General features: G+C 44.4%; 1 protein-coding gene across 1 annotated transcript in view; it reads left to right on the top strand.

The window, feature by feature from the left end:
* smg1 (SMG1 nonsense mediated mRNA decay associated PI3K related kinase) overlaps positions 1–21780 on the top strand; it is a 38557-nt gene that overhangs the window by 12643 nt on the left and 4134 nt on the right. Inside the window, exons 14-53 of the mRNA XM_041062111.1 lie at positions 702–832; positions 1381–1542; positions 1751–1869; positions 2009–2096; positions 2304–2405; positions 3002–3142; positions 3407–3633; positions 4121–4320; positions 4500–4661; positions 4865–5019; positions 5150–5283; positions 5872–6183; positions 6549–6690; positions 6806–6956; positions 7332–7452; positions 8424–8672; positions 8930–9081; positions 9309–9444; positions 9849–9993; positions 10122–10260; positions 10743–10961; positions 11048–11228; positions 11376–11537; positions 11724–11944; positions 12883–13037; positions 13608–13830; positions 14706–14952; positions 15226–15455; positions 15676–15921; positions 16134–16272; positions 16502–16611; positions 16852–17070; positions 17716–17909; positions 18349–18521; positions 18733–19012; positions 19334–19606; positions 19702–19936; positions 20127–20341; positions 20997–21153; positions 21468–21657. Of these exons, the coding sequence (XP_040918045.1) occupies positions 702–832; positions 1381–1542; positions 1751–1869; positions 2009–2096; positions 2304–2405; positions 3002–3142; positions 3407–3633; positions 4121–4320; positions 4500–4661; positions 4865–5019; positions 5150–5283; positions 5872–6183; positions 6549–6690; positions 6806–6956; positions 7332–7452; positions 8424–8672; positions 8930–9081; positions 9309–9444; positions 9849–9993; positions 10122–10260; positions 10743–10961; positions 11048–11228; positions 11376–11537; positions 11724–11944; positions 12883–13037; positions 13608–13830; positions 14706–14952; positions 15226–15455; positions 15676–15921; positions 16134–16272; positions 16502–16611; positions 16852–17070; positions 17716–17909; positions 18349–18521; positions 18733–19012; positions 19334–19606; positions 19702–19936; positions 20127–20341; positions 20997–21153; positions 21468–21657 (7237 nt within the window). The remainder of the gene's footprint in view (positions 1–701; positions 833–1380; positions 1543–1750; positions 1870–2008; positions 2097–2303; positions 2406–3001; positions 3143–3406; positions 3634–4120; positions 4321–4499; positions 4662–4864; positions 5020–5149; positions 5284–5871; positions 6184–6548; positions 6691–6805; positions 6957–7331; positions 7453–8423; positions 8673–8929; positions 9082–9308; positions 9445–9848; positions 9994–10121; positions 10261–10742; positions 10962–11047; positions 11229–11375; positions 11538–11723; positions 11945–12882; positions 13038–13607; positions 13831–14705; positions 14953–15225; positions 15456–15675; positions 15922–16133; positions 16273–16501; positions 16612–16851; positions 17071–17715; positions 17910–18348; positions 18522–18732; positions 19013–19333; positions 19607–19701; positions 19937–20126; positions 20342–20996; positions 21154–21467; positions 21658–21780) is intronic.

The following is a 21780-nucleotide window of genomic DNA, read 5'->3' as shown; positions in this document are numbered from 1 at the left end:
TTCTTTAAGACATTCCAAATGGTTGTACTGGCTATGGCCAATGTTTGTCCAATAGCTCTGATCGACTTTCCATCTTTTCTCAGCTTCACAATTGCCTCTTTCTCCCTCATAGACAGCTCTCTGGTTTTCATGTTTGTTACACTTCTTGCTGTAAATGCAGTCTCCTCTGGCAAAACCCAAATGTGAAACTGAGCAAGTGCTATTTATTGTTTGAATAATTAGTGTAATAGGAAACACCTGGGCAACAAAACACACCTGTCAGTCACATGTTCCAATACTTTTGATCACCCAGAAATGTAGTGTTCCTTTACAAATAATGTTATCTTCTAAGTTGTGCATCAGAACCAGATGTAAATACCTGGAAATCAAAGCTGAAATGTTGAATTTTTGTCTCATATTTGTTTTTCGGTGTCATACTCAAATGTTTCCAGTCCACAGAAAAGATAAAGGAATTTGCTTCACTGTTCCAATACTTTTGGAGGGGACTGTAGTCTCATCAACAAATGTCACCACCCTAATGGAGACCTGTTTCTAAGGAATAAGGAGGCCACCGTGTAGTAGCTGTTTGTCTGTCACTATGGCAACAGGAAACGACAGCTGCTTCACAATAGTACTGGTGAAAAGCTGTAATTGTGAATCAACATCAGGATGGTCTTAATGTTGCTTTGGTGGTCATGTTGAAATGTGTTTTGTCTGTTTAGATGTGGGCGTTGTCTCCTACCGTCTTCACTCTTCTCAGTCACAATCTGATGCTGGTCCACTCTGAGTTAGCTGTCTACTACCCTGCCATCCAGTATGCTGTACTCTACACCCTGTACTCCCACTGTACCAGGTAATACACACACCTGTACTCTGTACCTGTGAAACATACCAAAAGGCTGTAAAGACGGATCATGCTAATAATCAAATCAAATAAAAGTGGTCTGTCACTAACTGGTCTGTTAGTGGTAGCTGCTAGCCCTGTTTGAAAGCCATACTATGACAGAGGAAAATAGTAAGTAAGGTCAAGGATACTTGGTCTCTACTGAGACAGGATGTGCATGAATACGTCATATAATAAATAAATAAAAGAAGTGTGATGAATGCATCCAAATGTAGTGAAGAGTAAAAAGTATGCCAGCAAGCACAGTTTACTCAGGAAAGTTATCTAAGTACATGTAAGTTACTACCCACCTCTGGCAGTTTACTGTTAGCAAGGTGTGTGAAAAATTCTGACAGAATGACATAACATGCAATAAATAGTGGTATGACATTTCCGTTTCTCTGTGGTTTTAATGGATTCAAAGCCACGATTTAAGTAGGCGCTCTGAATAACAGTACCATGTTTCTGCTGTGGTTGCTCTTCTTAACTGGTCTACTATGTCTTCTGTTTTTCTCCAGACACGATCATTTCATCTCATCCAGTCTGTCGTCATCCTCTCCCTCCCTGTTCGATGGTGCGGTCATCAGTACCGTGACCACAGCCACTAAAAAACATTTCAGCACACTGCTAAGCCTTCTGGGAGGTCTGCTGGTGAAGGAGCACCTCTACCACGAGGCCAGGTTCTTCCTCTCCCCCGTCTTTGACACGCACTATTTATTTTTCCATGAGCTTAAAAAAAAGAGCTTGAAAAAGTATCTTAAAAATCTAGACAATGTTGGCAAACATGAAAGTACACATTTACAAGAATTTATGACAAAATGTATTTAGCAAAACACAAAGGTAACTGGATACAGTAATGTTTTTATTTTTTTTTTGTTGGTGTGTTAGGAGGCTGCTGCTGACCTGGGCTCAGGAAATCTCCGTGCTGATGAAGAAATCAGACACTTACAGCCCTCTTTTCTCCCTCCCCTCCTTCAGCAAGTTCTGCAGGGGCCTGCTGGCTAACGGTGAGCCAACCATGTCCACCATTTCCAACTCGTGAAGTCCACAGGCTGACAAGCCATGTAACTGTCATTTTCAAACACATCATTTATTCACCGGTTTGGTGTTGAAGGTTTTCCCTCCTTTTTTTTTTACCCTGGATAGCTCTAAATGAAGATCAAAGTATCTGCCTTCAAACCTGCCACAGTCTGCAGGTCCTCTCTTCATCTCTGTCTACGGAGCTGCTGCAGAGGTGAACGCTACGCACACACAAACTCACACTGCTTTCAGACCATTTTAAATTTGATCTGTAAATTAGTCGTGTGTTCTTCTTTTCGGTGCTTTGCTGCAGACATGGAGTAAAACTAGCATGGCAGATGGTCATTTTGTAATGTTAAAGCGTTGTGTGTGTGTTTGTGTGTGTGTGTGTTTGTTTGTTTGTGGGGGTTGGGTCCATTAGGTGTGTGGATGTGTGCAGAGTGCAGCTGGTCCACTCAGCAGTGAGGGTGAGGCAGGCCTATGGCAAGCTGCTCAGGACAATCCCTCTTGATGTGGCTTTGAGGTAAGATTCAAGTTACCCCTGAGAGGGAACATACAAAATCTGTTTGACATCAAGTCTGTTTAAAGTTCCAACCAAAGGAAGTACACGCATTCTGAAGGAAGTCATTCCTTTCCTGGTGTTGTTTTTTTTTTTTAACCTAATCTCTCAGATTATGAATCTTCTAAACCTGGTTTAACACAAAATTGAATGTCATACATTAATTCACATGGTTGGATGTTTGCTTTATTAATATGGACTCTAATTAGGGTCAATAAGAATTTGAGCTTGTAATGTTCACAAATAATTCTAAGGTTTGTAGTAGTAAATCAGCCTTTGTAAACCTGGAACAAAGTTCCCACACTGTGTGTGACACTGAAGTTGCAGGTATGAATTTTGAGCCCATCTTTATCTGTGACCTCACAACTGATATCATTTGTTCCCAGGTTTTATTTCAAATCTTTTTTTTTTTTTTTTTGCACATGTACAGACTTGAATTTCTCCTGCAAATGTATTTTACTGCTTTACAGAGGTTGGTTCCAAACTGGAATCGCTTGTGGACATCACTTTACAAGTTTACATACATACATTTACAAGGTGTGTGATTTGTTTGTCCACAGTAACTACTGCCACCCTGAGATGAGGGAGATTTCACTGGCCATCCGCCACCACATGAGTCGAGCACCAAACAACACCTTCCACCCACAGGATTTCAGCGACCTCATCAGCTTCATTTTATATGGGGTCCTGCACCGTGGAGGGTACGTGTTACAGCGACAGAGAGATGAAATGCATAGATTTTATCTTTCATACTAGGCCTTTTTTCTTTTGACAGTCCCAGGTACAGAGATAGATACAGCAAGAGCCAGACTGCCTTTGTATAGCAGCTTATAGTTGCCAAATTGTAAAGCTGTATTCAATCTTGATGTGTGTGTACTATAGCAGAATGTTATACCTTGTGATGACTGCTCATCAGGCATGTCTGTAATAAGACTTTTCTAAGCTTCACATTCCTGTACCCACAGCAAGGACCCTTGGCTGGAACGTCTGTACTATAGCTGCCAGCGGCTTGAGAAACGGGATGTCCGAGGAGGTATAGACGGCGGCAGGCCGGGTATGGTGCCACGGGCACTCTTGAAAACTGAGGTGGTGCTGTGGCAGTGGGCAGTGTGGGAGGCTGCACAGTTCACTGTACTGTCCAAACTCCGAACGCCGCTGGGCCGAGCTCAGGACACCTTCCAGACTATTGAAGGTAAAGGGACAAGCTCCAGTTTGTGTTCACAATGACTGGAAACTTACTTTGGGTTTCAAAGGCCTTTTTGTGTTGAAAACCAATGCTGCTACCACAGGTCTCTCTACAGTAAATGACATGGTGGACATGTGGCATTGCTAGTGCATAGTCCATAGTTTTCCATACCCTTTTTTTTTTTTGCTGTGATCGATTTGCAATGGCCACATATTAAAGTAATTAAATCTAAAAAGAAAAAGAAATTTCTAAAATTCTAATTTTAAAAACCTTCAGTCATTATTTCAGATATTTTTGGGACATTTTATGCCTTTATTATATACAGTAGATACAGTAGAGACCAACAAAGAGGAGAGAAGCAGATGAGGAATGACAAGCAGCAAAGCTTCCCTGGGTAGACACAAACCAGAGCTACATGATCAGTGTCTTAACCTCTGGGTCATCATTGCACCCCAGCCTTCCCTTATTTTTCTCCTGGATCTGTGTGTTTCAGGTATGATCCGGAGCCTGGCCGCCCACAGTCTCAACCCAGAGCAGGACGTTGGAGCGTGGACTGGTGCTGGGGGCGATGGTGACGGTCACCACTCCAATCAGCTCCGCCTAGCTCTGCTGCTTCAGTACCTGGAGAACCTGGAGAAGCTCATGTACAATGCCTATGAGGGCTGTGCCAACGCTCTTACTGCCCCACCAAAGGTGTGCACATAAAACCTCCAGACCCCCTCTGCTGGTTGTAGATTTAGGCTTTCTTCTTGACTGTCATAATTTTGACAGTCAAGACAGTCAAGGGTTCAGAATCACAACCACATCATTTTAGTAATATTTGCTCGCTGTGTATAAATTATATGAAGAATCCCTCCTTTTCTGGATCTTAGGGCATCAGGACATTCTTCTACACCAACCGTCAGACGTGCCAAGACTGGCTGACGAGGATCCGCCTGGCACTGATGAGGGTTGGTCTTCTGTCGGGCCAACCAGCAGTAACCATTCGTCATGGCTTTGACCTGCTTACAGAGATTAAGAACAGCAGCACCCAGGTCAGTACAAACACACTGTTAGATGAAGCTTTAAGGTAATTCTCTACATTAAAATGTTGTGTGCAGCAGGGATGTGCTCAGACATTTTGATGAGGCAGAGGGCAATGGCTGGTGTGTAATGTCAGAATTTATGGTGTGTGTGTGTGTGGTATTTGATAGTATCATCTGGTTAAATGAATAGCATGTTTTTGTGTGCTCGTCAGGGTCCAGAGCTGGAGGTTCCTTTGACTTTGCTGGTGGAGGCTCTGTGTGAGCTGCGTTGTCCTGAGGCCATCCAGGGTCTCGCAGCCTGGAGCCTCTTCACCACTGGTAGGAGTCTGGGCTGGCTGTCGTCAGTCGCCCTGCAGGCTGAGGGACGGTAAGCATCACCGCCTTAACCAGACCACTTCATATCTCAGCAGAATAACTAGGTTTTGCTTCATTTACTTGGTTGTCCTCACTAAATACTGTGTGTGTGTGTGTGTGTGTGTGTGTGTGTGTGTGTGTAGGTTTGAGAAGGCAGCCCTGGAGTATCAGGATCAGCTGTCTGCAGTTACAGGGATGGACTGCAGCATCAAAAGCTCCGAATGCTGTCTGCTTAAACTCTCCAGCAACACGAGCAGCCCCAAGCACACCAGCAATGGTAACCACCACATTTCTAATCCTAGTCCAACTACCATATCATAAAGTTGGTTTGGTTCCTCTTGTATTTTCACTTCAGTCACGATGTCTGAATCAAACTTGACGAAGGATAAACTCATAGACAAGTTTAGAACTGGTATTAGAAGGCTCATTAATAGCCAAATTATATCTGTGTAGCTGAATAGTATAGTGATGATATCCATCATGAATATCTATGAAGCGGTCATGTGATATTGCTGTCGTATCAGTTGGTTAACAGCTGAGTGAGGTTAAAACACAGGACCAAAGGGATCACAGGATCAAAGTTAGTTTCCTCTGCAGACAGTAGATACAAATGGATCGGGCTTCAGAGCTGATACAGACCCATTTTTAAAAAAATGTCCTCTGCTCTGATCCCTACCCAGCTTACCAGCTTGGGACATTGCTAGAAACCTAAATTGGATTGTTTTAAGGCAATCAAATTACAGACCATGCTGCACAATGACAAAGTGAAGCAATGTTTTTCCATCTAAATAACCTAAATCTATAACCTAAGACTGGGTTGACTGAACAAGTCTTTTTTGGGGTTTGGGGGGTTTCCTTTGAAAAGGTGACAGCAGGAAGACAGTGCTGTTGAAGTCCAGTGAGTGTTCTCCTGAGGTGATCAACTTCTTGGCCAACAAGGCATGCCAGTGTTACGTGGCACTCTGCGACTGGGCCTCGGTGAAGGAGTGGCAGGCTACTGTCCATGCCCTCAAACAGAACTCCACCAGCCCAGTCAGCATCAACCTGAGGACAGATTTCAACTACATCCAGGCTCTGAGTCGCTTTGAGGAAGGAGATCTGGCAGAGTGTGGCGCTCAGCTGGAGCTGCTGCCTGGAGAGGACTACAGCTCGCTCTCCAGCCTCAAAGACAAGCTGGGTAACAGACTCTGGAAACACTTCAAAAAATGCAATATTCTTGATGCACCGATAGTTAGAAATGAAGAACAAATCCTGTAATTATTTAAGTTTTCAATTAGAGGAAAACTACAGAATTTAATTTGCTTCAAAGGTCTATAAGGTTTGTTCACCAGGTCGAAATATTATAGTCACAATATTTAAATATAATCTAATACACTACTAAACTAGTCCTGTGACAGTGTAAATAACCAAACACTGTAAACTACAAACTGTAGTTCATACATTTGTACCTAATAAACTGGTTCTCAGTGTAAGATAGTGCTAACTTTTTTCCTAACATTCCCATTTATGTGTTGCGTACGTGCGTCTGTCTGTCTGTCTCAGATCTGAAGAGGCTTCTGCCCTCCATGAGCCCAGATCCAACCGAGCTGCAGAGAGCCATCGAGGTGCAGCTCCTTCGAACCGCTGTTAGCGCCATGACGAAAGCCAACCAACAGCAGGAGCAGAGAACCACAGCCAATCCAGAGTGAGTACAGCTCCTCGGTTATACTGGAAACAGAAACCATTGTTTTATTCACGTTCCATTCACAGATCAGAGAGTCGTACAGACGTTTAGCAAATAATGTAATGTGATTTTGTAGTACGTTGGTGCGCTGCTTGAAACAGACCGGACGGATCTGCTTGGGTCCTCTTCGCCTGTCCACCCTCACTCTGTCTGATGCCCTACCCACCCTTCCCACCCTGCAACTCCACTGCACTGCAACCCTGGAGAATACACTCACTGGACAAGAAGTATGTACACCCACACTTTCCCAGTTGACTGTATCCAATCTAAATGGAACAGACTTACAATATAGAATGTTTGTACAGTTTCATGCATTTACTGGTTTGGACATGAGAGAATGCAGATTTGAATCATGAAAAAGAGCACAACCAAAGATCCTTCGTTCTTTGCTAAACACTAAGACACAAACACTGCTGAATGACAGAGCTGCTGGCTAATTAGCATAGTGATTGCTTCCCACGCATTGGTTGGCTTCTACAGTGGCAGTGTTAGCCTAAAGTAAACAAATGCAAAAAGAACAACAAAGTAAACCCCGTGATTGTTCATGAAAGAAAGAAAACAGGCTGGAAGCTTGATTCCACACTGTGTTTGTGTTCTCGCAGGACTGTGTAATTCCTCTGAGCAGTGAGTCTCTGAGCTCTTGTAAGCAACAGGACGTCCAGCCTTTCCTTCAGGCCCTCAGATACACCATGTTCCAGAGACAGCTCCTCCAAAAAGTCAAAGGTAAATATCAGTGACTGGAACAGGTGCATTGGAAGTATTGATGACCTACAGTCAGGAGTTTTGCTTTCTGACGATTTGCACTGATTGTTGAACCATAGAGAATGGACAGACAGCTGTGTTTGTCACTTTGCCATGTGTTGACAGTTGGGCAGTCCCCTAAAAGTCAATGAGTGTGGGTAAATGACCTGATGGTCAATGTGCAGAGGAGAGAATGACATATTTCTTATTTGTTAGATGGTGAAATGAAGAAGAGACTTAATAAATAATGTAGAGTGTGTATAAAATGAAAAATATAGTCAAGAATAACCATTAATCAACAAACCACAAGCACTAAAACAATTATAATACTGAAGCCCCGCCTCATATTCACTGAGAAGCTGTCATGAGTCTTCAGCAGAAGAGTCGGACAAATCATGTGTCTGTACCACAGGTACAGTCTGTTCAGTTTTACACAGCATAAGGACTGTGGTTGAATGATTTCTGTCCGTCATTACTTGCATTAAAAGTGCTTTGAGAACCTTTTAACAACCAGTGTGAACAGGAGGAATGATTACAGCAATCAAAAGCTGGTTCAGTGTTTATATAGGCATCTGATAATTGTTTTAAGACAGACTTGAAAAATACGGGAACCTATTCCAGGCTATTGTATCTAGCAATAATACAGTTAACTCAGTTGTAATACATAAATTAGTTTGTCTTGTACTATTCCTGCCTGCAGCATTCAAAACTGCCAAATATGTCTGTATTCTGTTGTGTACATCTGTTTTTTTTAGGGTAATAGCACCACAACCAGACTGACTCTGTGACAAACACATTGCATTTACTATAACTTCAGTATACCTTCCTGTTGGTTCACCAGTGGCAGGCTTTTAATGTGAAAAAGCAGTAGCAGGAACTGTTGGGTTCATGGAAAATACCTGTATTTGTCAAAAGTGAAGCTCTGACATTTTACCATCTCTATCCTCGTCCAGGTTACTCGTCCTCCATAGATGGCCACCTCGTGGAGCTTTGCCTGACCGCTGTCAAATTTGCACGGAAAAAGGGAAACATAGCCCTGGCATCCCGCCTGCTCAGCCAGTGCAGTGATGGGACACAGGAGGAGAAGCAGCAGCAGGACGAGCTGTGCCAGGCCTTCAGGCGTCTCACTCTGGAGGGCACTGTGGGGGAAAAATGGGGACCGGAGCTGCAGATAGAAAAAGCCAAAGTCCTGAGAACTGCAGGTGAGGAACAGGAGGGATGTGCTCTGCTATTTCAGGAATAGAATGGTGATTTTGGTTTGGACAAATCTGGGGAATTCCATTACATCTGTCCAGAGCAGTTTTAGCATACAGTCACAAGCCACAAAACGTCAGCTGACACAGACATAAAGGCTGATCCCAGCTGATACATTGAGTGCCAGGTGTCCCCATTTGCTCAGTTATCAGAACACACTGTATGTCTTTCTTCAGTTTCCTCTAAGCATCGTCTCTGTCCACAGGCCAGTCTGTGACAGCCATGGAGATGTTGAGCAGAGCTGCTCTGTCCTACTGCCATATGGGGAAGAATGAAGGTGCCGCCTGCCGCTCACTGCTGACACTCTGCAAGTGGCTGTTGGCTGACTGGAAGGACATGACGCCTCAGCTTAAACAGGCATGCATACCTATCAGTACAGCTGTACCTTTACTTTTACTTGGTCAGAATTTCATTGTTTTTGAAATGTAAGACTGACATTTACATGATGTTACTGAGCTATTCATTGGTACAAAGGCCTTTTTGTACATGGAAGAATTTTGTGCCCTTTTTTTTTTTTTTTGTAAAATTTAAAAAATTCTTTCTGAAGCAAAATTATTTACTGACTTGTGATGTTTGGGTTTTAGGTGGTAAAGAAGTCGGGAACAGTAAACTCATCCAACGCTGTGGGCAGCATGACACCTCTGAGCCAGAATATTGCTGCTCTCCTAGAGATTCCCCTCGAGGACCAAGGCATTCCGCACATCATCGCTGAGACCTCAGGTAACAGTTCCACAGTTACGACTGGAATAATATGACTCATGTATGGTGAAGTACCCACACTAAACACTTTAAAGTCAGACTGAGACACATCCAGATCTACGATCCAAAATAGTTCCAAAATATTGCTGGGGACAGGGACATCTGGGTTGCCCTGCTTGGCCTGCTACCACTGCAACCTGAGCCCTAATAAAAAATAAACTTGAATAAAAAAAAACCTGCATACGCTCACAAACCATGCAAATGCTAAAGATTCCCACCCCTAGCTCATATGCATTCATTAACATCTAAACTGTATATGTGTGTGTGTTACTATTTCTAGGACATTTAGGGCTGTGTTTTTCAGTCAAAAAGTATAGTAGAGTTGTAGATTTGATTCCAGCTACATTTTAATCTTCCCTGTGCAGTGAGTGTTGGCGTTGGGGAGCCAGACTTTGTGTTGGGCCAACTCTACCAGCTGTCCACCAGCCTGGCTCCAGAGGTGGCCAAGTCCTGGGCAGCCCTGGCCAGCTGGGCTTACCGCTGGGGCAGGAAGGTGGTGGATAATGCCAGGTTAGTAGACCCAGTGGCGTACATGCCTAGTTACCAGTTTGGAGCTTCACTTGTATTACATAATACAGTTAATTCTCCGATTGTGACGTTGATAATGTTCAGTTGTTGTTTGTTGATGTTCTCTGCAGCCAAGGGGAGGGATTGCCTCTTCTTCCTGGGGAAAAGAAAGAGATAGAGGAGCTGCTGCCAGCAACCACCAGCGAAGAAGACAAGGAGACCATATTCAGCATTCTTGGACATGCCATGTGTCGACCAACTGGCATACAGGTAGAGTTTTGTTTGTTTTGGTTTTTTTAAATTGACTCTTGTCTGACTTTTATTATAAAACAGACACAGAAGATAACAGCCACAGATTCCAACATACATATTGGGAAAAGAATTTACAAGAAAGAATAAATTAACAGACAATGAATAAAACAGAGAGAGAAAATAACTCAACACATATTTGCACCTTTAAATCCTCCTAATCATTTTCTGTGTAGACAAATGTGTAGATTATAGTGTAGACAAAACACAAACACTGGCTTATGGAAAAATTATTATTTAAACGTGTTAGCCTCTTTTACTATTATTAAAGGATACTGTCTTTCAAATGTTGCATGTTGGAGCATCTCATATGCACCTCAGTGGAGGGTGTAATCCCAGATTTCCCAGAAGACTAATAGTGTTATATTTCCCAGGGTTCTCTTGAACAGCTCACAGTGCAGCACAGATTGTTCTGATTCTACTGTTCTGTTCGTGTGTGTCAGGATGAGGACATGGCTCTACAGCAAGAAGATGATGAGGACGACATGGTGGACGTTATCTGGCGGCAGCTCACTGGTTCATGTCCCTGGCTGGGGGAGGCGGGCCAGCCCGTAACAGATGGTCTGATCCGGGTTTGGAGACGGGTGGTGGACCGCATCTTTGGCCTCTACCGTGTCTCCTGCCAAGCCTATTTCACCTTTCTCAAACTGAATGCTGGACAGGTGAGACTCCTAGGGGCTATTCAAACTATTGTGAGGCCAGTCTTCATGTCCAGTCTTTTATCCTGTGTGTCTGTTGTGTGTTTTAGGTCCCTATAGATGAGGATGACCCTAAACTCCTGCTGTCCTGTCACAACAGCAAACAAAGCAATGATGACGTGATCGTCATGGCAACCCTGCGTCTCCTCCGTCTGCTGGTGAAGCATGCTGGTGAACTGAGGGAGGGGCTTGAACTGGGCTTAGCCTCAACCCCAACAGCTCCCTGGAGGGGTATGTCATACTGCACAAGAAGTATACATGCATATGAATATTTAATGTGCAAACAGTTTCTGAAAGTTTGGTTATGTTTTCTTCTGTTTTCAGTTCTTGTAGTAGTAGTTCATCTATCATAACCGCACCCCTGTGTGTTCTCTACAGGTATCATCCCCCAGCTCTTTTCCCGTCTCAACCATCCAGAGGCATACATCCGACAGAGTATATGCAGCCTTCTGTGTCGAGTGGCCCAGGACTCCCCACATCTCATCCTCTACCCAGCCATTGTGGGCTCACTCTCCCTGGGAGGGGAGGCTCAGAATGCAGGTATTTTTTAAATTCTGTTTTTTTTTACCTTGCCGTCTGCAGCTCCTTCAAGTCCTGAATCATCTGAAAGTTTTAAACATGTCTCCTTTATTTGGTTAGAAGTAATTTACTGTCATTATTTTCACTGCAATGCCAGTCCAAATGTAAATACAGGGGATCTGTTTATTGATGATGCTGTGTTGACAGGGAGCAAATTGCCATCAGCTCTGCCCACCTTCTTGGGCAGCATGCAGGGAGAGGGCCTGGGTGGGGAGGAGGAGGAGGAGCAGCCAGAGACTGGGGGACAAGAAGGAGCTGCAGAAGAACTGACAACCTTCTGCTCCAGTCAAGACCAAGCCATGATGCAGGACTGTTACAGCAAGATTGTGGAGAAGCTGTCCTTAGCTAACCCTACCATGGTGCTTCAGGTAGGCGGCTACACACACCAGTTTCATACTGGACACGTTCTTGCTCTTACAGACTTTGGCCTCGTCAGAACCTTAACTATCAAAAATGGCACGTAATCTCAAACAGAGCAGAATAACAGCTTTACACGATGTGTTCATGTTACTTGTCATGTTAGCTATAGCTAAAAACAGGATCTTGTTCGTCTCAGCCTCCTGGAGGCCAGTGTCCATGTTTGACAGCAGCTGTCAGGGTGTTAAAACTGTAAGTGTAAACAAACTCGTGCTGTAGCCACATTTCATGCTCAGATAATGTGTTGAGTAAGAGTGAGGAATGCTTTTTAATGGGCTGCACTGAGCAGCTGTCTAGCTTGCAAACTGGCATTAGCATGTCACTTTTCCCTGTTGAATGTTTGAATTGTTTCTTTCAGTAAGCTAAGGTGTAAGATGGTCATGGTTGAAGCTATGCATTACTGCTTTATGCAACATTTGAGTGGCTGTATTGAAATAAGATCTCCACTAGGGCTGTCACTTTTCAAAATTCAAAATTTACAGTCAGCATATCAGACCATTTGAAGTAGTTTATCTTGTTGTCCAGCACAGGGAATTCTTCAGATTTACTTTAAGCTGACATATTGCTCTCTGGGTGACCTGTCGGTGGTTTTATTCCAGATAAGGCAGAGATTTTCATGTGCCAGGCCAGTTCAAATTCGTTTGAGCTGGACTTTCTGTGACTGTGACAGCTCTATTCTCCATCTGCGTAGCTGGATACTACATATATGGATGGACAGTAGATGGATCTATCTATGTAGTTGGACACATAGTACCAGAAATGAATGGGAACTACGTCGAAGATGAGAACAAAAAGAAAACATCTGCCTTGGTGTGCCACGTAGGGGCTTTAAATCAGGTTCACACTGTAGTCTTTTTGAAGCTGCTAACCAGTCCTGTGTGCTGACCAGGTCCAGCAGCTGGTGGGCGAGCTGCGCAGAGTGACCTTACTGTGGGATGAACTGTGGCTGGGCGTGTTACAGCAGCAACACATGCATGTCCTGCGTAGGATCCAACAGCTGGAAGATGAGGTCAAGAGGGTGCAGAACAACAACACATTGCGCAGGTGAGGCTCGCCTTCTTATACCTTTTGAAGCTGAGCTCCTTCCAGGACTTCCAGTTTATTCTTCGGTAATAGCTAAACGTTGGTGTTCTTTAGCTTTATTTTTGTATTTCTTAGAATACATGTAATAATATTTTATTTGGTATTACTTAGGGGTTACTGTAAAAGACAGTCATTTTAATGATGACATTACTTGGTCTGATGTTCTTCTATTAGGCTGTCTTCATCCCTCATCACATACATCATTTTTTGTCTCATTCTCCTCATGGAGTGTAGTGTCCTCAGTTGGCAGATGGCTAGTGGACCTACATGCCAGACAAGCATAGTGGTAGCTTCTGTTGTCTTACTGTGTACTCTGTTTACCCTGTTACAGCATGTGTAAAATGATGAATGTTAAAATAACTGAAAAATTATTTCCACCACTTTAATGTATATTGTATATAGCACACAAACCTGTGTTAAACCACCTGTCAAAGCCCTATTGGGCAATGCTCTTGGCCTCTAGATCACCAGTCGAATTGCTTGGACACATCTATGCTTGTAAGTGTAGTTATAATCTTTGTTGTGCTGCAGGGATGAAAAGATTGCCATTATGCGCGAGAAGCACTCTGCTCTGATGCGCCCCGTGGTTTTTGCCCTGGAGCACGTCTGCAGCATCACCGCAGCTCCAGCAGAGACGCCACATGAGACCTGGTTCCAGCAGACCTATGGTGATGCCATCACGTCTGCCCTGGAGCGCCTGAGAAACCCTGGCAACCCTGCTAACCCCGCCAGCAGCTGGCTGCCCTTCAAACAGGTGTGCATGTGTTTGGACTTAACTTAAAGATTTCAGACAGATCCATCTGCATATACAGTCATGGAAAAAATTATTAGACCACCCTTGTTTTCTTCAATTTCTTGTTCATTTTAATGCCTGGTACCACTAAAGGTATATTACCTGAAAAATACAATGAACACAACAAAAAAAATGCAGCTGATTACGATTACATAATACTTTATGTTCTATTTGACATTCTGAAGCTTAATTGTATTCCCAGGGTATATAAAAGGCCATTTCATGTCATAAGCAGCACTGCACATGCAAAGGCCGAGAGTGGTTTCCTGCTTACATTCAAGCCGTAGCACAACTCAGAAGTTGTCAGCTCTCACATAATGCCTAAAACAAAAGAATTATGTGAAGCCATGTTGGCACTGCTGGAAATTGGCATGAGTGAGAGACAGGTAGCCAAAAAACTGAAGATCTCCAAGACAGCCGTTCATTACACCAAGAAAAAACAAGCCGAACATGGTACTACCAAATTGCTAGCTGGTCGAGGCAGGAAATGTCTTTGCAAATGCAATTGTTTGAAGGGCGAATGAACCAAGTCACATAAAACAGTCTTCTTCCATCAGCTGGAAAACTCTTTCCTGCCTCGAATGACTGGATTTTCCAACAAGACCAAAACCATGGAAAATGGCTCTTAAATTAAACTCTCATGAGCTATTTTTGTTGTTTTCATTATATTTGTCCAAACAAATGTACCTTTAGTTGTACCAGGCATTAAAATGAACAAGAATTTGAAGAAAACGAGGGTGGTCTAAAAAATTTTTCCATGACTGTATATAAGTTCAGTAATAGTTTTATTTATTTATTGCAAGCCTTAACCCAACTGGTGTTTATGTGTTGACCAGATCATGATGAGCCTGCAGCAGCGTGCTCAGAAGCGAGCCAGCTATCTGCTTCACCTGGATGAGATCAGTCCTCGCCTCGTGTCCATGACCACAACAGAGATGGCCCTGCCAGGCGAGGTGTCCGCATCAGACGCTGTCACCATACAGAGTGTAGGCAACACCATCACCATCCTGCCCACCAAGACCAAGCCGAAGAAGCTCTTCTTCCTGGGCTCGGATGGACGCAATTACCCTTACCTTTTTAAAGGTAGGAGACCAACCTCACAGTAATGAACATGGATGGGAAATAATGAGTAAAAAGAAACAGTTTTTGTCCCAACACGGACTGTTGTGTACTTAGCTTTGGGTCCATTTACTTTAACTTTGGTCCCTCATGAATTGCGCACAAAGCAAATTCAAAATTAGAATGAATTCTAATAAAATTTGCTCTCTCTGTCTCTCTCTCTCTCTCTCTACCTGTTGTAATAGTTGTAGAGTGTCGTTAGTTATTAAGTCGTGATTAAACTCTTGTCTCTCTCAGGTCTGGAGGATTTGCACTTGGATGAGCGCATCATGCAGTTCTTGTCGATTGTCAACACCATGTTCACCAAGATCAACCAGCAGGAGCAGCCACGCTTCCACGCCCGCCACTACTCTGTCACACCCCTCGGAACCCGATCAGGACTGATCCAGTGGGTGGACGGAGCCACGCCGCTTTTTGGCCTCTACAAGCGTTGGCAGCAGAGGGAAGCTGTGCTCCAGGCTCAGAAGGTAACATTCTTCTCTTTACTACGCTGTACTGAAAAGTAGCAAACGTGGATCAAGTAAACAGCAAGAATTTGTGTATCAAAACCGCACCAGGCCATTTTCTGACCACCTTTCCTGTTGCAACCCCAGATTCTTGTCCATTGCTATTGAAATTGCAGTGGACTTGGAAATTGTCAGATCTAAATGGCTTTTTTTTTTTTTCGTTTTGTTTTTTCCTGATCAGGCCCAAGACTCATTCCAGCAGCAGCCAGTGCCTCCAGTACCCCGCCCCAGTGAACTTTACTACAGCCGCATTGGGCCAGCTCTAAAGGCAGTGGGGCTCAGTCTAGATGTGACACGACGAGACTGGCCTCTCAGTGTCATGAAGGAGGTGCTGAAAGAGTTAATGGAAGCTACACCCTCCAATCTGTTGGCCAAGGAGTTGTGGTGTTCCTGCACCACACCCAGTGAATGGTGGAGGATCACTCAGGTAACCTTGCCTACCTTGCCTCTTAGCTGCTTTTTTTTTTTTATTTTTTATTTTTTTAAACTATAGCGACAGCCTTTCATTTCACGTATCATTTCATCATGTCCTCAGCGCCATGGGATGTTCACAACCATCATCACTGATCAAAGTCCTGGACTCTGACACTCGTCCACTGTCAGTGTCCTGATTGATTTTCCTTTTCTTTCCTTCTGCAGTCCTACGCCAGATCCACTGCTGTCATGTCCATGGTGGGATACATCATTGGCCTCGGCGACCGTCACCTTGACAATGTGTTGATTGACATGACCACTGGAGAGGTGGTGCACATTGACTACAATGTATGCTTTGAAAAAGGTTAGTTTGCTGAGACCGACATTTAAAACCACCTAATGTCAAACATGTTAGACTCTTCCTTGTCTTCTGAGCTTCTGTGTCATTTGTTTCTGCAGATAATATTCATGTGTCTAATTTTCAATTTTCAAAAGAAGATTGTATGCTGAATTTATCTGTTTAGCTGCTCTGGTTTAATAGCTTATTGTGGCTTTAAATGCGTGTGTGTGTGTGTGTGTGTGTGTGTCACTAGGCAAGAGCTTGCGGGTACCAGAGAAGGTCCCATTCAGGATGACCCACAACATTGAGACTGCTCTGGGAGTCACCGGGGTGGAGGGCATCTTCAGGCTGTCCTGTGAACAGGTGACTGCTCTTCCCCTGTCTCACTCTACGGGACCCCCATTACATTCACAGTGACTCGTGTTCACGTATTTACAGTTTTGAACTTAATTGTAAAACCACTTGGACGCCCGTTCAAGGGATATCCTTTAGGCAATTAATGTGCAGGATCTAGTTTTAATCTCAAATAAAATGTTTTGCTGTATCTTGTGGATAGCTGCTGCTCTGTGGAAGAAGTACTGAAAGTCCGACTTATCATTTCAGGTGGTTCAAATGATGCGTCGGGGCAGGGAGACCCTACTGACCCTGCTGGAGGCCTTTGTCTATGATCCCCTGGTGGACTGGACTGCTGGGGGGGAGGTGGGCTTTGCTGGGGCAGTGTATGGGGGAGGTGGCCAACAAGCTGACAACAAGCAGAGCAAGAGGGAGATGGAGCGAGACATCACACGCTCTCTCTTCTCCTCCAGGGTGGCTGAGATTAAGGTGAGGTCAAGACAGGAGATTCCAGAGCACGTTCCAGGATATATAATAATGATAAGACTAGTAACTAGGTGCTAACTAGATTGTAAGCTGACTCCATTATTTTGACAGTAGTCTAAATGACACTAACTAAAAGCTAATAAATATCACTCTTTATTACAGCGTGTATAATGAGCCTATATAAAGTGTAACTGTGTGCAAATCAAAGGGGGGAAACTGCAACAGGAGAGCAAGGAAACCAAGTTAGTGCATTAATGGGATATGAATGAGAACAGGTGGAGAGGGAGAGGAGAAGAGAGGAGCTCAGTGCATCATGGGACGTCCCCTGGCAGTCTGGGCTTATAGCAGCATAACTAGGGGTTGGTTCAAGGCAAAACCTCTGCCAGTCTTAACTAGAAACTTTATCAAAGAGGAAAGTTTTTAGTCTACTCCTAAATGTGAAGAGGGTGTCTGCCTCCAGATGTGATGGTACCTGACCATTGAAGGCTTGTAGTTGAAGAGCAGAATTTTAAATTCAATTCTGGATTTCACAGCAAGCTAATGCAGAGAAGTCCATACAGGAGAAAGATGCTCTCTCTGTTCCTGGTTCCCGATGAAAGCATTTGAGGATTTTGAGTGTGATCAGCGTGCCGTGTGGACTGTGCACAGGTGAACTGGTTTAAGAACCGTGACGAGATGCTCGCAGTGCTGCCACAAGTGGAAGAGGCTGTGGAAGAGCATTTGGTCCTGCAGGAGCTGCTCTGCCAGGGGGAGAAACTCCAAGCCAAACTGCAGGAGGAGATCGCCTTCCTGGAGGGGGCAGAGAACCATCCAGACCATCTCATCCTCACCCTGGAGCAAAGGTCTGAGGCAGCACAGATTGTTTACCCTTAAAGACATGTTAAAATGAACATCTGATCCTGATCCAGACAGTAATGCTGCTGCCATTACATGGATTTAAAGTGTAGTTACCAAATCAATAGATTTTTTTTAAATCTCAGTTTATTTGGTGTGTTTTGATACGTTGTTTTCGTTTTGTTTTTTTTTTGGTTTTTTTTCAACCTTTCAAAGATGAGGAGTCAGGGAACAGACACATTGCTCACATTCTGTTGTAGTATTAAATATAAATGTTTACTAAAAAAATTGAATGAATAATAATTCTGACTGTTTGGTTTCAGTTTAAATGCATCCAGATTTCCTCTCTGTAGGGGGAGCCAGGCAGATGGACCATATAAATATGATGTTCAGCAGTATGTAGCACCACATTCTGAAAGCTTGTTCGTCCCACTCTCTTCATCACAGGTATTCTGAACATACCCAGCTGCAGTCGCGGCAGCGGACCGTACAGGAGGCCATTCAGAGCAAGCTGGCTGACCTGGAACAGTTGATCTCCCAGTACCAGGCAGCGTTCTCCAACCTGGAGGCCACCCAGCTGGCCAGCCTGCTGCAGGACATCAGCAGCCCCATAGATCTCGGTCAGGCCCCCTAGAAATAATGCATAAGCTCTTTCTGTTCATCGCTGCCCATTTCCTCCAGCAGTGTAGAAGGAGATGTAAAAACAGGCCTAGTTTAATGTCTATAAATGAGTGTGCTGCAAACTTCTTGTTAAAGTGCCACATGAGGCATTTTAGTTTAGTTTCCTTGAGCTGTTTTCACACCTTGTTCTTGTTTGTCCAATCCTTCCAGGTCCTCCTAGCTATGTCCCAGCTACAGCCTTCCTTCAGAATGCGGGTCAGGCCCACCTCATCAGCCAGTGTGAGAGCCTGGAGGCAGAGTTGAGCTCCTTGCTGCAGCAGCGCCGCGGGGCCCTTCGTGGCTGCCTGGAGCAGCTGCACAGCTATGCTACAGTGGCTTTGCTTTACCCACGGGCGACTCTGCTGCTCCATCGGGCCCACCAGTGGAAGGCCTGGTTGGAGGAACTGCTGAGGGACATGACAGTGGAGCACTGCCAGCACATCTGCAGACAGTAAGAAACGGGAACAGGCTTTCCTCTCTGGTATCATACAGACTATGAAGAGCTTTATGCTCTGACTTCACCTTCTCCATATCCTCTCGTGGCTGAAAGGCTTTTGTCTGTAGCTGTTACTAAGCAACATGTTCTCCACCTTATTGGAGGTTTTGAAAGGTTGCTTCACCCTAATTACCAAAAAAAAACGTGTCTTTCCAAAAACGGTGTCCTGGATACTTTGGATCATTCACAGACAACACTGTGATTATATCAGGATTAACATTTTCATTCGTAACAACTTATCATGCCCACAGTTGAGCTTTGTTTTCCCCTTTACAGATACGAGGTGCTGTTTGCCCCCCAGCCTCCCGCAGCCTCTTGCCAGTTCCTGTCCAGCGTGGAGTTGACTTTGCAGCACCAAGTGGCTGACACCAACGAGCGTGTGATGCACCAAGCAGAGCGACTAAAGGCTGAGGGTACAACAGCTGCAGCCTGCGAGGAGCAGCTGCAGGAGATCGAACACTGCATTACAGTCTTCCTTCGGGAGAATGGAGAGCTGGGCTCCCTCAGCCTGGCTGGAATCATCACCTCTGCCCTCTGCACACTCTGCAGGTTTTAACACGTCTTTCAGTCTATGTTTACTATATTGAACAATAAAAGTTGCAGGTGAACAGAGGGAAGTCACTGTGTTTAATTCTTTTTTCTAGGCGAAACCTGGTGATGGAAGGTGCAGCGGCCAGTGCTGGAGAGCAGCTGGTAGATCTGACATCTCGGGATGGAGCGTGGTTTTTGGAGGAGCTTTGTAGTATGATTGGAAACATCAGTGCCCTGGCAACACTGCTACAGCGCTGCCCACTCCTGCCCCATGACCTGGAGCTGCCGGCACCTTCAGCTACCACCCAAGCTGTGTACCTGGCTAACGCTGTGTACACCTGCCTGCAGGTCGGTGCACTCACATAATACTGTGAAATCAAGCTGTTACAACTGGAAGCAGCCTCTTCTCTGCATGGAAATGAGAAGCATTTTACAACTCTATGAAATGTTTTTTGTGGGTATGTAAATGTGGCAGCGTGTTCCATTGGAAATGGATGAATGAATGTCTGGCATTGATGTGTCTCCTTGTTCACTGCAGGAACTGAACACCAACTTCCGTCAGATCATCTTTCCAGAGGCTCTGCGCTGTATGATAAAAGGAGAGCCCACCCTGGAGTCCATGTTGGCAGAGCTTGAGCAGTTGGTGGAGCAGTGCTCCGACGGTCTCGGCCTGCAGGGCTTGGCAGACAGTCTGCAGGCCTCCTCCTCAGGATTGGACCATGATGGGCACAACCACTGCCTCCATATCACCAGGTTAGTAGCTGTTATGATAGTGGATTGAATTCTGCTTGTCATGAACTCCTCCTCCTCCTCTTTACTCCTCTTTTCCTTGACTTTCCACCATGTAGGTAGTAAGTGCAAAGTTACCAGGAGCCAAAGAGCCCCAAGAGCCGTACTTATGGGAATATGATGTCAGATTAGAGATGAAACGGTTTCATTTCAAGTTTTATATTGAAAACCTTTCCAAAAAAAACATGTATAAAGCTTCACTTCACATTATTGAGCAAGTTAGACAGACAAACCATGACATGCTGTCCCATTCCAAAGTCCCCACATCTTGCACTGAGCTTAAATGTTAACTCACTGTGTATTTGCTGTTAGCTAGTGGCTGGAGATGCATTTTCTGCAGATAGGGTTACCATCTTCTACTGAATTTCACTCAGCACTCTTCGAAATGCCAAAACGTCAGAAGCGCGATCATATCTGGGAGACGTTGGTGACTTTGGTTGATCCTGAACAGTATATACCTTGAGTTTTTCCAAAGAGCAGTTTTAACGATTTAAAATTTGAAACCGTAATACTTCCATTTGCCAGACTGAAATAAAGTGGACTTCTGCTTTAAAATCCATAGCATGTCTGATGTATGAAAAACTTTTTTTTTTTTTTTTTTTTTTTTTTTTGTGCTCAGGATGCTGCGCGCACAGTACTCTGAGCTGATCCAGCCACGCAGCATGGATGGACCGGGCCAGGACACACCAAAGATGTCTGCGGGTCAAATGTTGCTTGTGGCCTTTGATGGCATGTTCACCCAGCTAGAGACTGCCTTTGGCCAGCTCACAGAGAAGGTAGCACCAGTGTGTTCCAACCTGTGGAAGGTCTTTTAGTTAATAAGTGTTGGATCTCTGATACTTTTTTGTATTTTCCGTCCTCTTGAATCCAGTCTATATTTTTATGTAAGCCCTTCTCCTATTTTAAAATCAGAAGGGTGGAACCCCTGTGGGACCCTCAGAAGTCCACACAGATGCTTGAAACTAAAGCCAATGTCCTTGTCACAAAATCCTTTATCATCTTTAACTTTATACTTTTCAGTGATTATTCAGCACACAAAAATCAGCACTTTCTCACTCCATTTTTTTCCTCTGCTTCTCCTTATCCTCAGCTGAGTTCTCTGGAGGTGCCGCCAGCCTGGAGGAAGGTGGATGTTCTGAGGGAGGCTCGGGCCACACAGCTCCACTTCTTTGACAGCCTGAGTCAGCGGCAGCTGATGGAAGAGCTCTTCTTTGTCAAGAGACTCCAAACCATCCGGGATTTCTTCCGACTGTGTTCCTCCTTCGCTCAGACTCTGTCTGGTAAGAGACTGCTGATCACCAGTCAGTTTTTAAATAAGAGTTTTTTTAGTTGAACTTTATACAAGAGCTGTGGAAGATATGCCCACAACAGTATGTTACTATTACTGTGTGTGATAAATCTCA

Source organism: Toxotes jaculatrix, chromosome 18 (assembly GCF_017976425.1).
Source record: "Toxotes jaculatrix isolate fToxJac2 chromosome 18, fToxJac2.pri, whole genome shotgun sequence".
In the NCBI taxonomy this organism is placed as follows: domain Eukaryota; kingdom Metazoa; phylum Chordata; class Actinopteri; family Toxotidae; genus Toxotes; species Toxotes jaculatrix.
Note: the sequence above shows the minus strand (reverse complement) of the source record. Positions and strands in the feature narration are given on the sequence as shown.